The 16,911-nt window shown below is 43.6% G+C and overlaps 3 protein-coding genes across 6 annotated transcripts in view; 2 read left to right on the top strand and 1 right to left on the bottom strand.

Moving 5' to 3' along the window:
• Window positions 1-52: 52 nt before the first annotated feature.
• c8h18orf54 (chromosome 8 C18orf54 homolog) lies at window positions 53-9,054 on the bottom strand. Its single transcript, XM_047373469.1, has 15 exons — window positions 8,853-9,054; window positions 7,732-7,869; window positions 7,451-7,607; window positions 6,873-7,040; window positions 6,532-6,694; window positions 5,277-5,331; window positions 5,033-5,189; window positions 3,949-4,040; window positions 3,436-3,544; window positions 3,278-3,364; window positions 2,887-2,950; window positions 2,759-2,810; window positions 2,152-2,304; window positions 1,574-1,629; window positions 53-491 (listed from the first exon to the last, which is right to left on the bottom strand). Exons 2-15 carry the CDS (start codon window positions 7,864-7,866, stop codon window positions 344-346), a joined length of 1,596 nt encoding a protein of 531 aa, XP_047229425.1. The 5' UTR covers window positions 7,867-7,869; window positions 8,853-9,054; the 3' UTR covers window positions 53-343.
• A 1,154-nt stretch (window positions 9,055-10,208) lies between these two features.
• Window positions 10,209-13,224, top strand: LOC124873003 (tubulin alpha-1B chain-like). The gene is made up of 4 exons (XM_047373464.1): window positions 10,209-10,360; window positions 11,439-11,661; window positions 11,742-11,890; window positions 12,065-13,224. The coding sequence occupies exons 1-4, from the start codon at window positions 10,358-10,360 to the stop codon at window positions 13,040-13,042; spliced, it is 1,353 nt and encodes a 450-aa protein (XP_047229420.1). The 5' UTR covers window positions 10,209-10,357; the 3' UTR covers window positions 13,043-13,224.
• Window positions 13,225-13,933: 709 nt separating this feature from the next.
• Window positions 13,934-16,911, top strand: part of mbd2 (methyl-CpG binding domain protein 2) — a 29,329-nt gene continuing 26,351 nt past the window's right edge. For 2 of the 4 annotated variants that reach the window (XR_007039413.1, XM_047373467.1), the window contains exon 1: window positions 13,935-14,409. Coding sequence is in view for 3 of the 4 variants with exons in the window: in XM_047373467.1 (XP_047229423.1) it covers window positions 14,300-14,409 (110 nt within the window). In the remaining variant the exon portion in view is untranslated. Of the gene's footprint in view, window positions 14,410-16,911 lie in introns of all 4 variants that reach the window. The other 2 variants (XM_047373465.1, XM_047373466.1) reach the window with 2 other exon arrangements.

Below are 16,911 nucleotides of genomic sequence, written 5' to 3'. Positions count from 1 at the left end.
GTCTGATCTGTAACTCGGAACAGGCCTGCAGTAAAATTGGATGATAAACTGATGAAAATAGAATAAACTTTACTTTATGTAACACTGTGGAAAACTGTCCTATCAGAGGAGATCAGGAAGTCCATGAAGTTGACTTGTGAGAAAAAGATTTCTTATTATAAAACTTCAGAAACATTTAAAATGACTTTTTTCTTCTCAGCCTGAGTGTTCTTCACATTCCTGGAACTAAAGCAGGACAGTCAGAGGTTCAGCTTCCAACATCCTTCATAATTTTGATGTGTTTCAGAAACCTCAGCATCTCAAACAGGATTCACATGAACAATCTTCCTGATTCAGGGACCCCTCAGGGTCCCTGCTGGGAACTGAGGAGTCTGTCGGCGGATAAAGAGGAGTAACGTCCTTCATCTTCCTCCTTCTCTTCATCCTTCTGTCTGCCTTTCTGTCCCGGTTCTTCCACCAGCAGTTTCAGACGGTTCAGGTGAAGCAGAGCTCTGAAAACATGAAGTAACATCCAGGAAGTTCACCATGACAGATCACAGAAACGACCTTCTTTACAATTTATTAAAAATGAACTCAATCAATGTTCTACAGAATCTGGTTGCTTTGTGTAATATATTACAGCAAAGAAAAAAGAAAACCCTACATCATGATGCTGCCACCTCCGTGCTTCACCATTAATGACGAATCTCAGCAACACCTACATTGAAGCAGATGAAGCCCCATTCTACACCAAGAAACCTGAACCCCTTCAGGTCCTCCTGACAACATCTGGAAGGATTCTACAATTTTCTGACTGAAAAACTGTTTGTCTACAGAATTCAAATGCTTTGTTTTGTGTTTTAAAGGGAAATCAATCCCACACCATGATGCTACCACCAGAAAGACTGTTAGGAATTACAAAGAGGCTCCATTTCCCTTTCAAGTAGCCAGATGTTCCTGTAATCCTCTAAATTATCTTGATGAAAAGCTCAACAGGATTTTTGAAGGTCTTTCAGGCTTTATCTTCTGAATGTTTCTGCAATTCTGTTTCCCTTTTTCCAAATATAATATAGTAATATAGCTGGAAAGACAGAAAACAGAATCTAACTGCAAAAAGGGATCAACTGTACATCAGGCGTGCCGCAGATGGTCGGCTGAAGGATGACCATTCAGGTCCCTCCGTTTTCAAGACCTTCAGATGTAGTTCATGTGCTGAAGATATTTTTAGGCAGGTCACTGATGCCCCTTTTCCACTGGCTCCATTCAGCCCGGCTCCACTCCACTCGCTGAATCTGCGGAGCACGTATTTTCAACATCCAACCTAAAACCAACTTCACCGCGGTCAGAGGTCCGTGGTTCTGGACTTTAAGGTTCTTGTCCTCGTTATCGCCATGGCTGAGGCAAGAACTTCCTCATGAAGCCCAAAATGTTCTTCAAGCAGACTTTAGAGACAGCAGCGTCTCTCCTCTCTGCTTCTCCTGCATCCAGCCACCTGTTTCTGAATCAGTAGAGCTCTGGACTTCCAGCCCAAATCAAGCTCATAAGTCCGGTTCCAGCCCGTTTAAACTCTCTGATGCCGTTTGAGCAGACTTACCTCTGTAGTGATGGACTGCCTGGAAAACTCTGCAGCTCTGCGTCAGGCTCAGCTTCCTGCAACACAGATGATCTGATGTTTTACCACAGTTAGACCAGGCCAACTCACCCAGAACCCTGAAACCTGGACTACGACACGGGTCAAACAGGATGGATGTTTATTGATAGATTCAGAAAAAAAAACCTGGTTTAATCAGCATCTGGAGAAACTGTTTTCCTCTGATCAAGTTCTAGAGTTTATTAAAATGAAAAGCTGGTAAAAACACACTTCTTAAAACTTAAAAGCCATCTTGCTTTTGGAGGGAAAATGTAAAAACCTCAACAGTACCAACAAACTGTGTCTGAGGAGATCTGGATCATTTAACAAACAAGTCCTTAAATGTTTGTTGTGATGTTCTGAGATCCTTTAGACGTGCACATCAGTAAGACATCCTGACATTCTGTGCGCCGTCTCTGATGGTCTGACTCAGGTCAAACCATCAAAACCTTGAGTTTTATTGTCCTTAGATCGGGTCAAATATGCACATTTAGGTTGGGAAGTGGTTCTGCTGCTGTTGTGTCGAGCCCCTGAGACTCCACCTGTTTCTCTGGCGTCCCTGGACAGTCGGTATCTATTCGCCGCCTCTGAAGCTCCGCCTCCACAGCCTGAAGCCTGAACAGCATCTGCTTCACGGCCTCCACTGGTCCAGGCTGCTTCCAGGTGGTGTTTCCATGGAAACAACAGCCTGGGACCTGGGACAGAAACCAGAACAGACAGAAGCGTTTGAGTTCCCGCTCAGCTGGCTTCACAGGAACAAACCCATGACCCAGCTCAGATCCAGAGAAAGGAAACTGGTTCTGTTCTGTCTTACAGCACAAGCCTCAGATTTGATTTCTTCATGACGACATACACAGAAAAACATGTGAAAGGAGAAGCTTTTGTTGGGATTTAGTGATTAAATATTAATTTTACAAGAGTTAATGAGAAATGAAATATAGAAACAGATAAATATTAGCAAATAAAATGAAGATAATGACTTTAAACATAAAATATTTGTCTTTATTCTGTTTTTATTCCGATGGAAGTCTTTTGGACTTTTTATAAAATCCACCTACATTCCACTGATTAAGCATTATAGTGTAATATAAACCCATCAATAATCTGCAGAACAGACTAAACATCACCAGGATCTTTGGTTTGAGTTACCTCCACATCCTGGTGGGTCTGATCAGCTTCCAGCTCTGCTGCTCCTGGGTCTCTGCAGGTTCATCACACGTATGGGTTAGGGAAGGAAATACCTGAACCGACCAATCACGACAGGAAATGAATCTTACAGAGAGGTGGAGGGACAGGGAGGAGGCGATGGGGGCAGCAGGTCCTCGGTGCTGACAGGACTCACTGAAAAACAAAAACAGCAACAGTTTACAGGTGGCTCAGGTTCAGGTTCAGGTTCAGATTCAGGTCCAGGTCCAGGTCCGGGTCCAGGTCAGGGTTTTCTGAAGCTGCTTCTCTTCTTTCTGAGCTCTGTGATGGCGCACAAGTTCGGCAGCAGGTCAGACGTGAACAGATGGAAGAGATTCATTTCTGTGCAACTCATGCAGAAATAGTTGGCTGTGATTTCACACAGAGTTGTTGTAGTGCCTGTTTTGGACCCAATGTTATCCTTAATGTTTCCTCCTCTGCTGAGAATAAATAGGAACTGTTGTGATTGATGCCTGGACTCACCTTTATCTGCAGAACTCCCTGCTCCTCCAGAACTCAGAGAGTCCAGCACCTGATCGGCCTTCTGGATCAGAGCCTGGATCCTGTTGTCTGACAGTAGGGACGGGTTCAGGTCACACCAACATGCGTTTATTTGAGTTTGTGAATGTTTGTGTTTCTACCTCTGAATAAAGCTGCCAGGCTGTGGGAGCCTCCTCCTTCTGCAGCGAGAGCAGAAATCTGCTCAGCCAGCTGCAGCCTCAGATCTCTGAGGTTCTGCTCACCTTCAATCTGAACAAGACATTGAAAACAGCGTTCAACCAAATACTCCAGTCTCATGTCAACAGGCGAGTCTGGATTTAACTTTAAAGTCAACATCAGCCTTTAAATAGATGGCCCCGGTTTACTTTAACAACCGTTTTCTCTTCACGTATTAACTGTCTGGCCTTCATTTGAAGTTTAATGGAAACTTAAATATATTTAAGCGAAAGCGACACAGAAGCATGAAGATAAAACCAAACATGGTTGGTGTGGTCTCTATGTCTTCATCTATGATTATCTCCAGACCTCCACACGTGTCCATTTCCACACAGATTCAACACGAACAGAGTTTTCAAATTAAAGGTAAAAAAAAACTCAGGAAAACAAGAGGAGCAAAAGCAGCCTTCATGTGGAAAGGAGCAAATGACACTCACCTGTGCAGGTGCTTCCTTCAGAGCTTCATCTTTCTCCAGGTCGGATACCCAGCATGGAGCTTCAACTCTGGAAGCTCCAGGCGATGGAGCGCCTGGAACACAAAACCATGAAGATGTGAAGAGCCGAGATGCTGTCAGATGAAATGAAACGAATGTCTGACTGAGGCCTGTAGGGATGCGCCTGAAGCAAGAATGATCTGGACTGGTTCTAGCTGGAGACTGAAACTTCCTCAACTCTAAACTCTCACACTTTTCTATGGAATTAAAACATATTAATGAAATCTGCTGGTTTCCTACCATTTATTTTGTAAAGCATTTTAATCGTTTGGAGCTAATTTATTTCTGCACTGAACATAACTCTGACTAAAAGGAGTTGCTTGAAGGCAACTGGATTTAACTGGACTTTGTTTAATGTGAAGTGCTCTTAGAAGACTTCTGCTGGGCTCTGATGTTCTATAAATAATCTGAATTTATAACAAGGTTCTAGTTCAGAGCGATCCGACACAGGAACAAAGGCTGAGTTAAAGAAACAGAACCAGACAAACAGCAGAATGATCTAAATAGTATGCAGTGGTTTTAAGGACAGACATGCTGCTGATCTGCTCTCAGGTACAAGACAACAACATGGCTGACAGGAACCTGGAGCAGAACATGAAGATCCTGGATATCACCACCTGGAGCTGGATGTTTAGATGATGGAAACTCTGGAGAGCGTTCAACAGTAAACTTTGTTTTAACATGTTTTATTGTGGGGCACAGGAAGCTGAATATTATTTTATAAGATCCCATCAGAGGTATGAGGCAAAGGGGAAACAAACCATTTAACCAGCCACATTTCTAACAGGTTTAATTTACTTATAAACCAGTTTGTTCCCATTACAGTTTCACTCCCACAGGTATAAATGGCCCTCCGTCATCTGCTTACGAACCTCTTCAGAAAATCTCTAATATTGGGCGTGACTTATTGAACCAATAAATTCAGCTCATTATCAGTGAAATAATCCAAGGATGTTCATGGATTATGGAACAGCTTTATGTAAGGAACCAGTCGGCTGGGATCTCCAAGAAGTAAACTCTGATGTACCGGGCTCGTCCCACAGCTCCGGTTCGCCAACGTCGCAGCACTGAATCCAGGCCGGATAACTCAGGTCAGGCAGGCTGCTGATCTCAGAACAGTCCATGTGGGCCTTGTTACTGGTCAACCAGTGAGGGAGGTGGAGATCCGCAGCTCTGTGTGTGGACTGAGCAGAGAAGAAGGTTTAGTTTGGAAACAAAGAACTGGTGGTTGGTGCTGATTAATAAATCATTAATAAGTGCAAGCCACCTACTGAAGGTATGCCAACCGATGGGTGAAATCTGCCCATCTTTGGTTTTCCTCTACACCTGAAGGAGAGAGCATCAAAACTAAATCACAAAGAAAAAAATCAGAAAAATAAGTGAAAAAGGAGCCAAACTCAGTCTGTGTGTTCAGGCCTGTAGCTCAGGATGCTTACATTCATTTCCATGTCTGATACTGAGAAATATGTAAAACAGCATTGAGGCTGCATGAAAAAAACGATGAGGTTGAATTTGGAAGTTCAAACATAACACAATGGCCGACCAAACCAAAAGCAGTGGTTGTGAAGTCTGTATTTTAATTCATAAAGTGAAGATTTATACAATGAGGAGGAGGAAGTCAGAGAAATGTTGTCCGAGACCAGCAGCTTGGAGATGTAGCAAACCAACACCCAGTGTAAGGACTTAAAAGAACTCTTTGATTAGGCCAATCTGCCTATTATACATAAAAGCGCTGACCAGAGGCTTGTGAAACAAACTATAGTTTGAAACAGTAAAATTCTGTCAGCAGTTAGGAAAATGTTAAATTTTTTTGCTCCAATTCTGACCAGCATTGTTTCTTTGAAGGGCATCACCATGTCTCTGCACGTTCCCTCCTAACAACTCTCGCACCAGAACACATACAGTAGTTGTGCAGGTTTCACTTTTTTCTCCATAATCAGTCAGTTTGCCTCAAGTGGTTTTGGGTGCGTGAAGAGAAATCTGTCCTCTTTATCGGTTCCCTTCCACTGAGCTCAACCATGTTTCCTGCTAACTTCTTCTGTTTTCTGTGTCGCCAATAAAAGGCCACATATCTATTCAACATATTTCTCTTAGAAATTCATTTTTTTGGAATCAGGTGGGCAATCCATGCAGTGATTGCTTTGATAGATTCCCAGATGATGCTGTTTGAGATGTTTCGTCATCATCCAGCTTTGGCAGTTTTTTTGATATCAGAAATATGCATTTTAAAGTAACTTGCCCATTGTGGAAAACAATGGAAAGCCTGATTGTGATTTATTTTTTTCTTATTGTCAAGATTATTAGGTTTTCTGGCTTTAAAGTAGGACATTTACCTTTAAATTAAACCACTTCTTCAGCTCTGCTTGACTCATGTGAAAACATATGCAAAAACTAAGAAATAGTGACTTCATTCTTAGAGAGAACAGTAAAATGATTTTGTATCTGCAGTGTTCAGCTGTCTCAACCATCAGAGAGGCTGTGCTCAATTTGAATCCTAGATGAAACAATACAAGTAGCAGCACGAACCTGGAGCTTCTGGGAGTCCTGACAGGAAGACAGTTCTGGTTCAGGAACTGGTTTAGGCGATTTGGGTCCAAGTTAAAGTGTTCACCGTCTACATAACTGCTGCTGTGTGCTGGTGCAGTGGAGGATGGGAACAGTTGGGAACCTCCTGACCCGGACAAGAGGCCTGACATCAAAAAAGCAAGGACACATTTATACACAGACTGTGTCCGTAGATGGTTTTGTTTACCATTTAATGTACCAGACCAACATCCCAGAACACTTTCTGGATCCTGTATCTCTGATTCCAGGACATCTGGGTAGTGTGAAAACATAGGAAATGTTGTAGTGATGCTTTTAAAGACCTTGTATGAAGGCAGAAGTGTGGGTGACGGGCATGGAGCCGTCGTAAGGGATGGACAGCAGCTCGTCTGTCGTCATGGAGATTCTGTCACGGTTCAAACGATGATGAAGGGAGCTGACAGGGAGGTTCAGGAAGTCCAGCTCCCTGTCGGTCAGACGCTCCCTCAGGACTACAGACAGAAACAGACAAGAAAAAAACTGAAACCAAAAGACATTTTAAACAGAACTGACCCAATTAGATCCACATTCATTACTCTGGAAGCTGAACATGTCGCTTTATAGCGCAGCCCCTTCTATAACAAACCTAACAGATCAGTGAGAGAAACAATATTCAACCACAGAAACAGTCCAAGCACAAAACCCTGATGGTAATACCAGTGAACAATTAAAAACATGGAAGGACTTCCAGGAACTGCTTTTAAATGAACTGATGAATGAGTTGTTCTGGTGATCTCAAGCTTAGTCTTCTCAGAAGCAACAAGTCAAATGAAATTCTGACAGAAATAATCCAGGCTAGTAGTTAAATACATTTTAAACTATCCATGATTCTTTTTAAGAGGCTGTGCTGTTGTGATCCTACCATCTCTGTTTCTGAGCGTTCCCACTCTGGGTTTCCTTGGAGTGGACGGCTGGCTGTGTGGCAGAACCAGAGATCCAGCTGATGACCTGCATTTCTGACAGCTCCGATCAAAGTCTGTGATGTAGGCGTCCAGCGCCGCCGAGGCTGAATCGTAGTTCTGCAATCAGTTAAAATTACATTTTTCACAATGAGGCAACACAAGCCTAACAAGTTCACAAAACCAAAGCCAGACCCTGATATATTCAGTATTGCATCTTTATTCGACAATAAGAGCACAGAACCTTGTCTCTGTAAATAAAGGTGGTGTTGGGTTCAGGAGGCAGTAGGCTGCTCCTAAGGTGGCCTGAACTTGACAGCAGGGAGGTCACCGTTGACTCTGGAGACAGAGAGTCACCAAGCGGGCTGCTGGACTCCATCCTCTAAAAAAATAAAGCCTTTTAGTCTGTCATTATTTAGTTACACAAACACCAAACCCAGAAGCTGTGTAAAAATCAGCTCCTCTATGATCCTGCAGCTTGTAGAAAAACCTTCAGCAGTATAACTCACAGGAGTGATCTTTAGTATGAATTTATCAGCCTCTTACATTACTGTAGGGATTTTACCCCACTCTTCTTTCTAATGTTGCTTCATTCATTTGGGTGTGTCTCTGTACACATCTCTGAAGGTCCCACCACCACGTTTCAACAAGGCTTAGGGCTGGACTTTGACTGGATACCACAGCAGAAAGGTTTCATGGTCCAATGAGGCAAAGATTGAGCTATCTGGCCACAATGACAAGATGTGTCTTTGAAGCACTGAAGGTGAGGTTTTCAAATCCAAGCACACTATACCAACTGTCAAGTACAGAGGTGGTGGTATCATACTGTGGGGCTGTTATACCAGTAAACTGCACAAAGTGGATGGAACAATTTCTCCACAAGGGGTGAAAACAGCCTCAAATCATTAGTTTTCCACTACCATGCTTGACAGCTGATATGAGCTGATCTGTTGTGCATTATGGCCATACATCTCCACTATGGTCTCATCTTCCCAAGAGACGCTGCTCCAGAAGTCTGGTACTTAGTTTAGATGCAGACCTAAGTCCTGCTGCGATATTGTTTTTAATAGAAAAGTCCAAACAGCTAGACTGGTTCTGTTTCTAACTGCCCTGCCATGACCTTTAACCTGTAGAGTCTGAGGTGGACTCAAAATGACCAAGAATGCAGCTTTTATTTTGTCCGCTTTATCATGTTTAATTTTAGGAAACTCAGGTTGTACTAAAGAAGTTTTTTGTAGCTAGATAGCTTAAAAACGACTTTTTAAATGCGTTTAAAGGTAAGAACATCAGTTCTAACTGAACTTGTTGGGAGTTTTTATTGGATGTGGAGAATCAGACGAACAGAAATCTCAGAAGTTTTCTCACCTAAACTCCGCCGAGCTGCGCTGTGAAGAAAAACGGAAGTTTCAGACATAGACGGAAATACGTCACTGACGTTTTATCGTCAGGAATGTCGTCTTTCCATGTCCAACGGTGGGCTAACGGCCGCCGGGCCAGGTCTCCTCTCCCCGGTTACCGTAAACAGTTAGCTGCCGTGTAATTAGTTTGAACTTTAACAGGCTGGCTGACAGGAAGCTGTCATCGGTCAAACGGAAGTGGAGTGACGTTTGCTCTAGCTTGTGTCCAACTACAGACAACTGAAAAAACAAAAATGTTTTAAAAATAACATTTTATTTAAAATGCCAGACTTCCTTTTGGAAATTACATAACAGGGATGTCTTGACTTTCTCGTGTTTTGTGACTATAATAGTAAGATAACTTTTATATTTCATGCTGCTGGCATTGTCTTTCATTTATAAATTGGGATTAATAAAGTATTTTTGAATTGAATTGAATTGAATAAACGCAGCTTTAGCCCACATAAGCGGGGATATGGAATAACAAAAGCATTCTGTACAAACATAAGTCGGTTTTCTTTAAAAACGATCCTTTAGGCCCTTTCTCAGCTCTTTTGTGGATTATTTTGTGTTCCTGGAAAGCATCTTGGGAAACTGGGAGATAACTTTTCAGTCTCACGCTTTTTATAGTTCCGTCAGATATCTAAGGACAAACTGCACAATATCCTGTGATATTCTAAGACATGTGATCATATTTTATCTACAAATGTAGGCCCACAATAAAGAAACACTTAACATTTTATGTCCAGTAACAAAATACATTATTTGTTGTCTCCTATATGCATAAAATACCCTTTTTTGTTGTGAAGCTAGTTTTCTAGAATCATTCTGAATGTCTCAATTACATTCATTTTTTTTCTAAAGCACCAAATTACAAGAAATATGATCTCAAAGAAAGACAGACTCCAGATGAAATTCCGTCCAGTCAACATACTCTCATTCAGAATCAAGCAGCATACATAAAGCCCAGTACCCTACATTCTTTATAAAGTTCACATCTCAGGTTTCCTTTTTCCAAAATAATGAAATTAGATCATGAATGTATCATGAAATAGAACTGATATATAAAGACATGTGACTAAAACTCTTATTTACAAAATGGTTCCATGTGCAATGATTATTAAAAAGTCATTAGAGCTAGTGCTACTACTACTACTACTACAACTACAACTAATAATCATAATCATAATCATAATTTGGAATTAATAAACCATGTATTTTTATCAGTAAACCTGCGAGCCTGTAAAACATGAACTACCTTTACTTTATCATATAATATTTCCCTTCCAGAATCAGTGGTAACGTCCAACCCCCCCATCTCCAGTGTAATGGTAAGGTCCACTTGCTAAACCGGCGCCAACCGCCTTCACTTTTTAAAATTCTCTCTTCCATCGAGCGTCTAACGGTCAACCCAGAAAAATTTCGATCTGATTTTACACTTTTCGTTGAGTTTTACCACAAAAACGACAAAAAATGGTGAGAATAACTTGAAAAGTTTAAGGAAGTATTTTTATTGGAATCCAGGCTTGTGTTAAAAAGTACCATTTTTACTCTGTAGAGGCGCTGCGACGAGGCTCGACGTTTTTCGTCAGACTTTTAGGCGCGTTAAACAGGAAACTCGAATAATTTTGGGTTTAACTAGGTTTTTCTTCGAAAACGGCCTGGTTAGCAGATTTAAACCGCACTGGTTTTGCGGCTGGTCGGTCTTTGTAAAAAAAAATATATATATATATATATATTTGTTTTTAACGGTTTCGGCTCGCGCCGTTATTCCAGAGAGTCACGAGAGCGGACTCGTGATCGGGGAACCGTTAGAAAACAGCCGAACTACCTGATAACTCATCGTGATTTTTCGCTGAAGAAGGGCTGCTGACTGATCGCCGCCGGAAAACATGTTCTAGCTTTTAGTTCCGCCAGAGGACAGAACCGCTTCCCTCTCTGGCCATTCGTTAACATGGACACGAATTAGGTACAAAATAGTTTAGTGCAGTCTCTGCTGCTGATACCCCTGAATTTCCCCACTGAGGTACAATAACGTTATTAGAGGCAAAGTAGTCTGCAGCCAATAATGTTAATGCGGGGTGCATGTAAATTCAGACAGCTGCTATTTAGTAGTTTTGTACTGGGAAGAAATCTGGCTTTGACTCAAATAAATGGCATACAGCCAGGAGCTTTAATCAGGTGTTATAATCAGTCATATTTGTTGAGTAAACTGGCTCAAACAGGGATGAGAATTAAATGAATGGAATGGGGATAAAAAGCCTAAAGAATGCAGACAGTTGAATTATGGAAGATGTGGGTGTTTGTACATCTATTTATCTCCATATTTCATCAAAAGGCTTTACTACAAAGAAAAAATAACCCAATTCACATTGGTTTAAGTTAATGTGGACAAAACTGAACAAGGAGTGGACAAAGCTGGGGGAGAAATTGGGGCAATTTGAAAAGTTCAGTTTTGAGATTTTGTTCTTCTACATTTTAAGATTTCTCCATTACGCTTTTGGGTAATGTTTCTGGACAAATCTTCAGTATTAAATCTTCCTTGTTTCTACAGCGTGAGTGCATCTCGATCCATGTTGGCCAGGCCGGTGTTCAGATTGGGAATGCCTGTTGGGAACTCTACTGCCTTGAACATGGCATCCAACCGGATGGCCAGATGCCCAGTGACAAGACCATTGGAGGAGGGGACGACTCCTTCAACACCTTCTTCAGTGAGACTGGAGCAGGAAAACATGTCCCTAGAGCAGTTTTTGTGGACTTGGAGCCCACTGTTATCGGTAAATGTCCGGTTTTTTGACTCTGTCTTAATTCAAGCCAATAAATTCAGTCATTAATTAAAATCAACGTCTCTCCTTAGATGAAGTGCGCACCGGCACCTACCGCCAGCTGTTCCACCCGGAGCAGCTGATCTCTGGGAAGGAGGATGCTGCTAACAACTACGCCCGTGGACACTACACAATCGGCAAGGAGATCATTGATCCTGTTCTGGACAGGATCCGTAAACTGGTGGGTGGATTCAGAGCAGTTGCATTTCTGTATTTTAGCACAATCTTAACGGCCCTGCTGGTTGTTCCAAATGTCTCTAACATGAATAATCCAGCTGCCACTGACGTCAGCTGATAAATGTGTATTTGCATTTAAATTAAAGTGTCCATCTTGGTTCTCCCTCTCTGCCCTCAGGCTGACCAGTGCACCGGGCTTCAAGGCTTCCTGGTTTTCCATAGCTTTGGTGGAGGAACCGGCTCTGGTTTCACCTCCCTGTTGATGGAGCGCCTCTCTGTGGATTATGGCAAGAAGTCCAAGCTGGAGTTCTCCATCTACCCAGCTCCTCAGGTGTCCACAGCTGTAGTGGAGCCTTACAACGCCATTCTCACCACCCACACCACCTTGGAGCATTCAGACTGTGCTTTCATGGTGGACAATGAGGCCATCTACGACATCTGCCGCAGGAACCTGGACATTGAGCGTCCAACCTACACCAACCTGAACAGGCTGATCAGTCAGATAGTGTCCTCCATCACCGCATCTCTTCGCTTCGATGGTGCTCTGAACGTGGACCTGACAGAGTTCCAGACCAACCTGGTGCCTTATCCTCGGATCCACTTCCCGCTGGCCACTTATGCCCCAGTCATCTCCGCTGAGAAGGCGTACCACGAGCAGCTCACCGTGGCTGAGATCACAAACGCCTGCTTTGAGCCAGCCAATCAGATGGTGAAATGTGACCCTCGCCACGGCAAGTACATGGCCTGCTGCCTTCTGTACCGAGGTGACGTGGTGCCAAAAGATGTTAACGCGGCCATCGCAACCATCAAAACCAAGCGCTCCATCCAGTTTGTGGACTGGTGTCCCACTGGTTTCAAAGTTGGCATCAACTACCAGCCGCCCACTGTGGTTCCCGGAGGAGACCTGGCCAAGGTGCAGAGGGCTGTGTGCATGCTGAGCAACACCACAGCTATCGCCGAGGCCTGGGCACGGCTCGACCACAAGTTTGACCTGATGTACGCCAAGAGGGCCTTCGTCCACTGGTACGTGGGTGAGGGCATGGAGGAAGGGGAGTTCTCCGAGGCCAGGGAGGACATGGCAGCTCTGGAGAAGGATTATGAAGAGGTGGGAGTCGACTCCATCGAGGGAGAAGATGAGGAAGGAGAAGAGTACTAGACTGACTAGCGAGCCAAAAGTTACCAGATGTTTGTTCCGGTGTCTGTTAAAACTGAAATAAAGAAATCTCTTTTTTTCAGTGTTTATTAGTGTTTTCCTCTGAGCTGAGATGTGTTGAAAATGCTTCTGTCAAAAGGTTTAGTTGCATTTTGTTTTTTTATTGAATAAACAGTTTGTGTTCATGTCTTAGTCCCTGTGCTTTTTTCCTTCCATATCTGGTTTACGCAACTAAAAGTCACTCCTTAAATAGACAAGGAATACTTGATTCTATTAGAGGAAGTAAGCTGTGAATTGGTTTGATTTAATGTTCAAATAAAATAATGAAACGAAGGTGGGAATACCTCTGAATGTGCTCCATAAATATGTTTTCTGGAGAGGAAACATCTGAGTTTCCCTCGATCTGTTGACTCCACAACTTTCCTCGGATAAGATGGATTTCTTACAGGAACATTTAGATGTCTTTATACTGCAGTCTTTCATATCTGATGCCTGACCACAGCAGAAATATCTGATATGAAATTATTAACTACAGTTTATATTATTAAAATATGCCCCAAAAGGTCTGAAAACCTTGGAAATCTGAATCTGGACATTTGACGTGTGGGATTCTTTAGATCGTTTTTACATTTCCTGGTAAAACCTGATCTCAGCATCTCGCACTCAGTGTTGCTCCATTTATTTCTATTCTTTTTATGCTCATGGTGTATAAGGAAGTTCTGATGGTCCTTCAGTGAGCTGCTGAATATTTCAGTTCCCACGCAAGGATTATTTTTTCTTTACTTTCAGCTCAAACATTCCTGCGCTTTAAATACTGCTCTCTGATTGGTTATTTAAGCGGAAATAATTATAAAAAAAAAAATACCGGAACTGTAATAAGTTCGTAGTCTCAGATGTTTTTAAGTCCGGAGTGAGAGATCTTCTCTAACAGACGATCTCTGGACAGAGTGCGTGTTTGTGTGCGTGAGGCTGTCGTAGAAGTGAGACCTGAGACGTCACAGCCTGCCGTTGGTCCAGTTCAGCTGGTTTGATCCACCGGTTCGCCCCGCGGACACACGGAACCGAGGCTGTTATTCCGTCAGGACCTCCCAGGTCACACAACTGTCTGAACCGAGATACTTTCTGACCGAGTTAAGCCGAGAGATCCCGAACCGAGGCGGGACCGCTGTCGTTAACGTTGGTGACGTCGGTCCGCCTGAGATCACCAGGACTCACCGGAACCGATCAGGATCGGGAGCCCCGCGGTGGGAACGGCCAGTGATGGAGAGGAAGAGGACGGACTGTCCGGCTCTGCCGCCCGGCTGGAAGAAGGAGGAAGTGATCAGGAAGTCCGGACTGAGCGCCGGAAAGAGCGACGTCTACTACTACAGGTGATCCATCAGTTCAGAACCAACAGCTGCTGATCAGAACCAATTTATTGTAGTCTGAGAAGTTCGTTTTGTCAGAAACCTCTCTGTAGTTCCAGAAATATCCCGATAAACATTCCTGGGAGTATTTTTCCAGAAAACAAGCTGTTTACTGGCGCTGACAGGAATAACAGGTCAGATCCAGGGACTGGGCCAGTTTGGACGTATACTTCTTTTTACTCTCACTTCATTTTAACAACTTCTGTTCAGCTACAGTTAAAGTCCAGTCCAGCTAGTTGTATCCGGTTCTGGATGGTTGTCTTTATACAGTACAGTTCAGATGAAGAACGTATAGGAACATTTAAAAGAACAAAGTGCTCTTCAGGAAAATGTTAAAGAAATGTGACCATACAAGGAGCTAAACCCAACAAACAGGGCTGAGTAAAAGTATTTACCCCCGTAAACATTTCGTCTGTTTTTACTACGTTACAATAAAATGTTTCAGATCATCAAACAGGATTTAAAGGAGACAAAAAGACCCTGAGGAAATACAAAGTTAGTTTTAATTCATTCAAGGGAAAAGCTATGGAACTCTTTGAGAAGTAATTACATCCCTTGGTAAATCATCATGCTAAATACTTTAAACAAATTCAAGAAGAGATGAGAAACAAAGTAATTCACATCTGTGAGTCTGGAAGGGGTTACCAAGCCATCTCTAAGGCTTTGGAACTCCAGAGAAAACCATCAGCCAGACATGGAGACAACATGAACCAGCGGAGAACCTTCCCTGGAGAGGCCAACCTACCAGAATTACTCCAAGAGTTCATCAATGCAGGAGGTCCCAGAAGAACCCAGAACATCAATGACTCATGCAGGAGGTCCCAGAAGAACCCAGAACATCAATGACTCATGCAGGAGGTGGTCCCAGAAGAACCCAGAACATCAATGACTCATGCAGGAGGTCCCAGAAGAACCCAGAACATCAATGACTCATGCAGGAGGTCCCAGAAGGACCCAGAACATCAATGACTCATGCAGGAGGTCCCAGAAGAACCCAGAACATCAATGACTCATGCAGGAGGTCCCAGAAGGACCCAGAACATCAATGACTCACGCAGGAGGTCCCAGAAGAACCCAGAACATCAATGACTCATGCAGGAGGTCCCAGAAGAACCCAGAACATCAATGACTCATGCAGGAGGTGGTCCCAGAAGAACCCAGAACATCAATGACTCATGCAGGAGGTGGTCCCAGAAGAACCCAGAACATCAATGACTCATGCAGGAGGTGGTCCCAGAAGAACCCAGAACATCAATGACTCATGCAGGAGGTGGTCCTAGAAGAACCCAGAACATCAATGACTCATGCAGGAGGTCCCAGAAGAACCCAGAACATCAATGACTCATGCAGGAGGTCCCAGAAGAACCCAGAACATCAATAACTCATGCAGGAGGTCCCAGAAGAACCCAGAACATCAATGACTCATGCAGGAGGTGGTCCCAGAAGAACCCAGAACATCAATGACTCATGCAGGAGGTCCCAGAAGAACCCAGAACATCAATGACTCATGCAGGAGGTCCCAGAAGAACCCAGAACATCAATGACTCATGCAGGAGGTGGTCCTAGAAGAACCCAGAACATCAATGACTCATGCAGGAGGTCCCAGAAGAACCCAGAACATCAATGACTCATGCAGGAGGTCCCAGAAGAACCCAGAACATCAATGACTCATGCAGGAGGTCCCAGAAGAACCCAGAACATCAATGACTCATGCAGGAGGTGGTCCCAGAAGAACCCAGAACATCAATGACTCATGCAGGAGGTCCCAGAAGAACCCAGAACATCAATGACTCATGCAGGAGGTCCCAGAAGAACCCAGAACATCAATGACTCATGCAGGAGGTGGTCCTAGAAGAACCCAGAACATCAATGACTCATGCAGGAGGTCCCAGAAGAACCCAGAACATCAATGACTCATGCAGGAGGTCCCAGAAGAACCCAGAACATCAATGACTCATGCAGGAGGTGGTCCCAGAAGAACCCAGAACATCAATGACTCATGCAGGAGGTGGTCCCAGAAGAACCCAGAACATCAATGACTCATGCAGGAGGTCCCAGAAGAACCCAGAACATCAATGACTCATGCAGGAGGTCCCAGAAGAACCCAGAACATCAATGACTCATGCAGGAGGTGGTCCCAGAAGAACCCAGAACATCAATGACTCATGCAGGAGGTCCCAGAAGAACCCAGAACATCAATGACTCATGCAGGAGGTCCCAGAAGAACCCAGAACATCAATGACTCATGCAGGAGGTGGTCCTAGAAGAACCCAGAACATCAATGACTCATGCAGGAGGTCCCAGAAGAACCCAGAACATCAATGACTCATGCAGGAGGTCCCAGAAGAACCCAGAACATCAATGACTCATGCAGGAGGTGGTCCCAGAAGAACCCAGAACATCAATGACTCATGCAGGAGGTGGTCCCAGAAGAACCCAGAACATCAATGACTCATGCAGGAGGTC

Source organism: Girardinichthys multiradiatus, chromosome 8, assembly GCF_021462225.1.
Source record: "Girardinichthys multiradiatus isolate DD_20200921_A chromosome 8, DD_fGirMul_XY1, whole genome shotgun sequence".
In the NCBI taxonomy this organism is placed as follows: Eukaryota; Metazoa; Chordata; class Actinopteri; order Cyprinodontiformes; family Goodeidae; genus Girardinichthys; species Girardinichthys multiradiatus.
This window is presented reverse-complemented; position numbering and strand designations above follow the sequence as displayed.

Excerpts from the sequence above, each read along its gene's own strand:
- c8h18orf54 (XM_047373469.1), bottom strand. The coding sequence starts at position 7,866 with ATGGAGTCCAGCAGCCCGCTTGGTGACTCTCTGTCTCCAGAGTCAACG. Across the intron at positions 7,608-7,731 it reads CCTTTATTTACAGAGACAAG|AACTACGATTCAGCCTCGGC; the intron begins GTTCTGTGCTCT and ends AACTGATTGCAG. Across the intron at positions 3,365-3,435 it reads CCTGGCAGCTTTATTCAGAG|ACAACAGGATCCAGGCTCTG; the intron begins GTAGAAACACAA and ends CCCTACTGTCAG.
- LOC124873003 (XM_047373464.1), top strand. Across the intron at positions 11,662-11,741 it reads CTTGGAGCCCACTGTTATCG|ATGAAGTGCGCACCGGCACC; the intron begins GTAAATGTCCGG and ends GTCTCTCCTTAG. Across the intron at positions 11,891-12,064 it reads TGGACAGGATCCGTAAACTG|GCTGACCAGTGCACCGGGCT; the intron begins GTGGGTGGATTC and ends CTCTGCCCTCAG.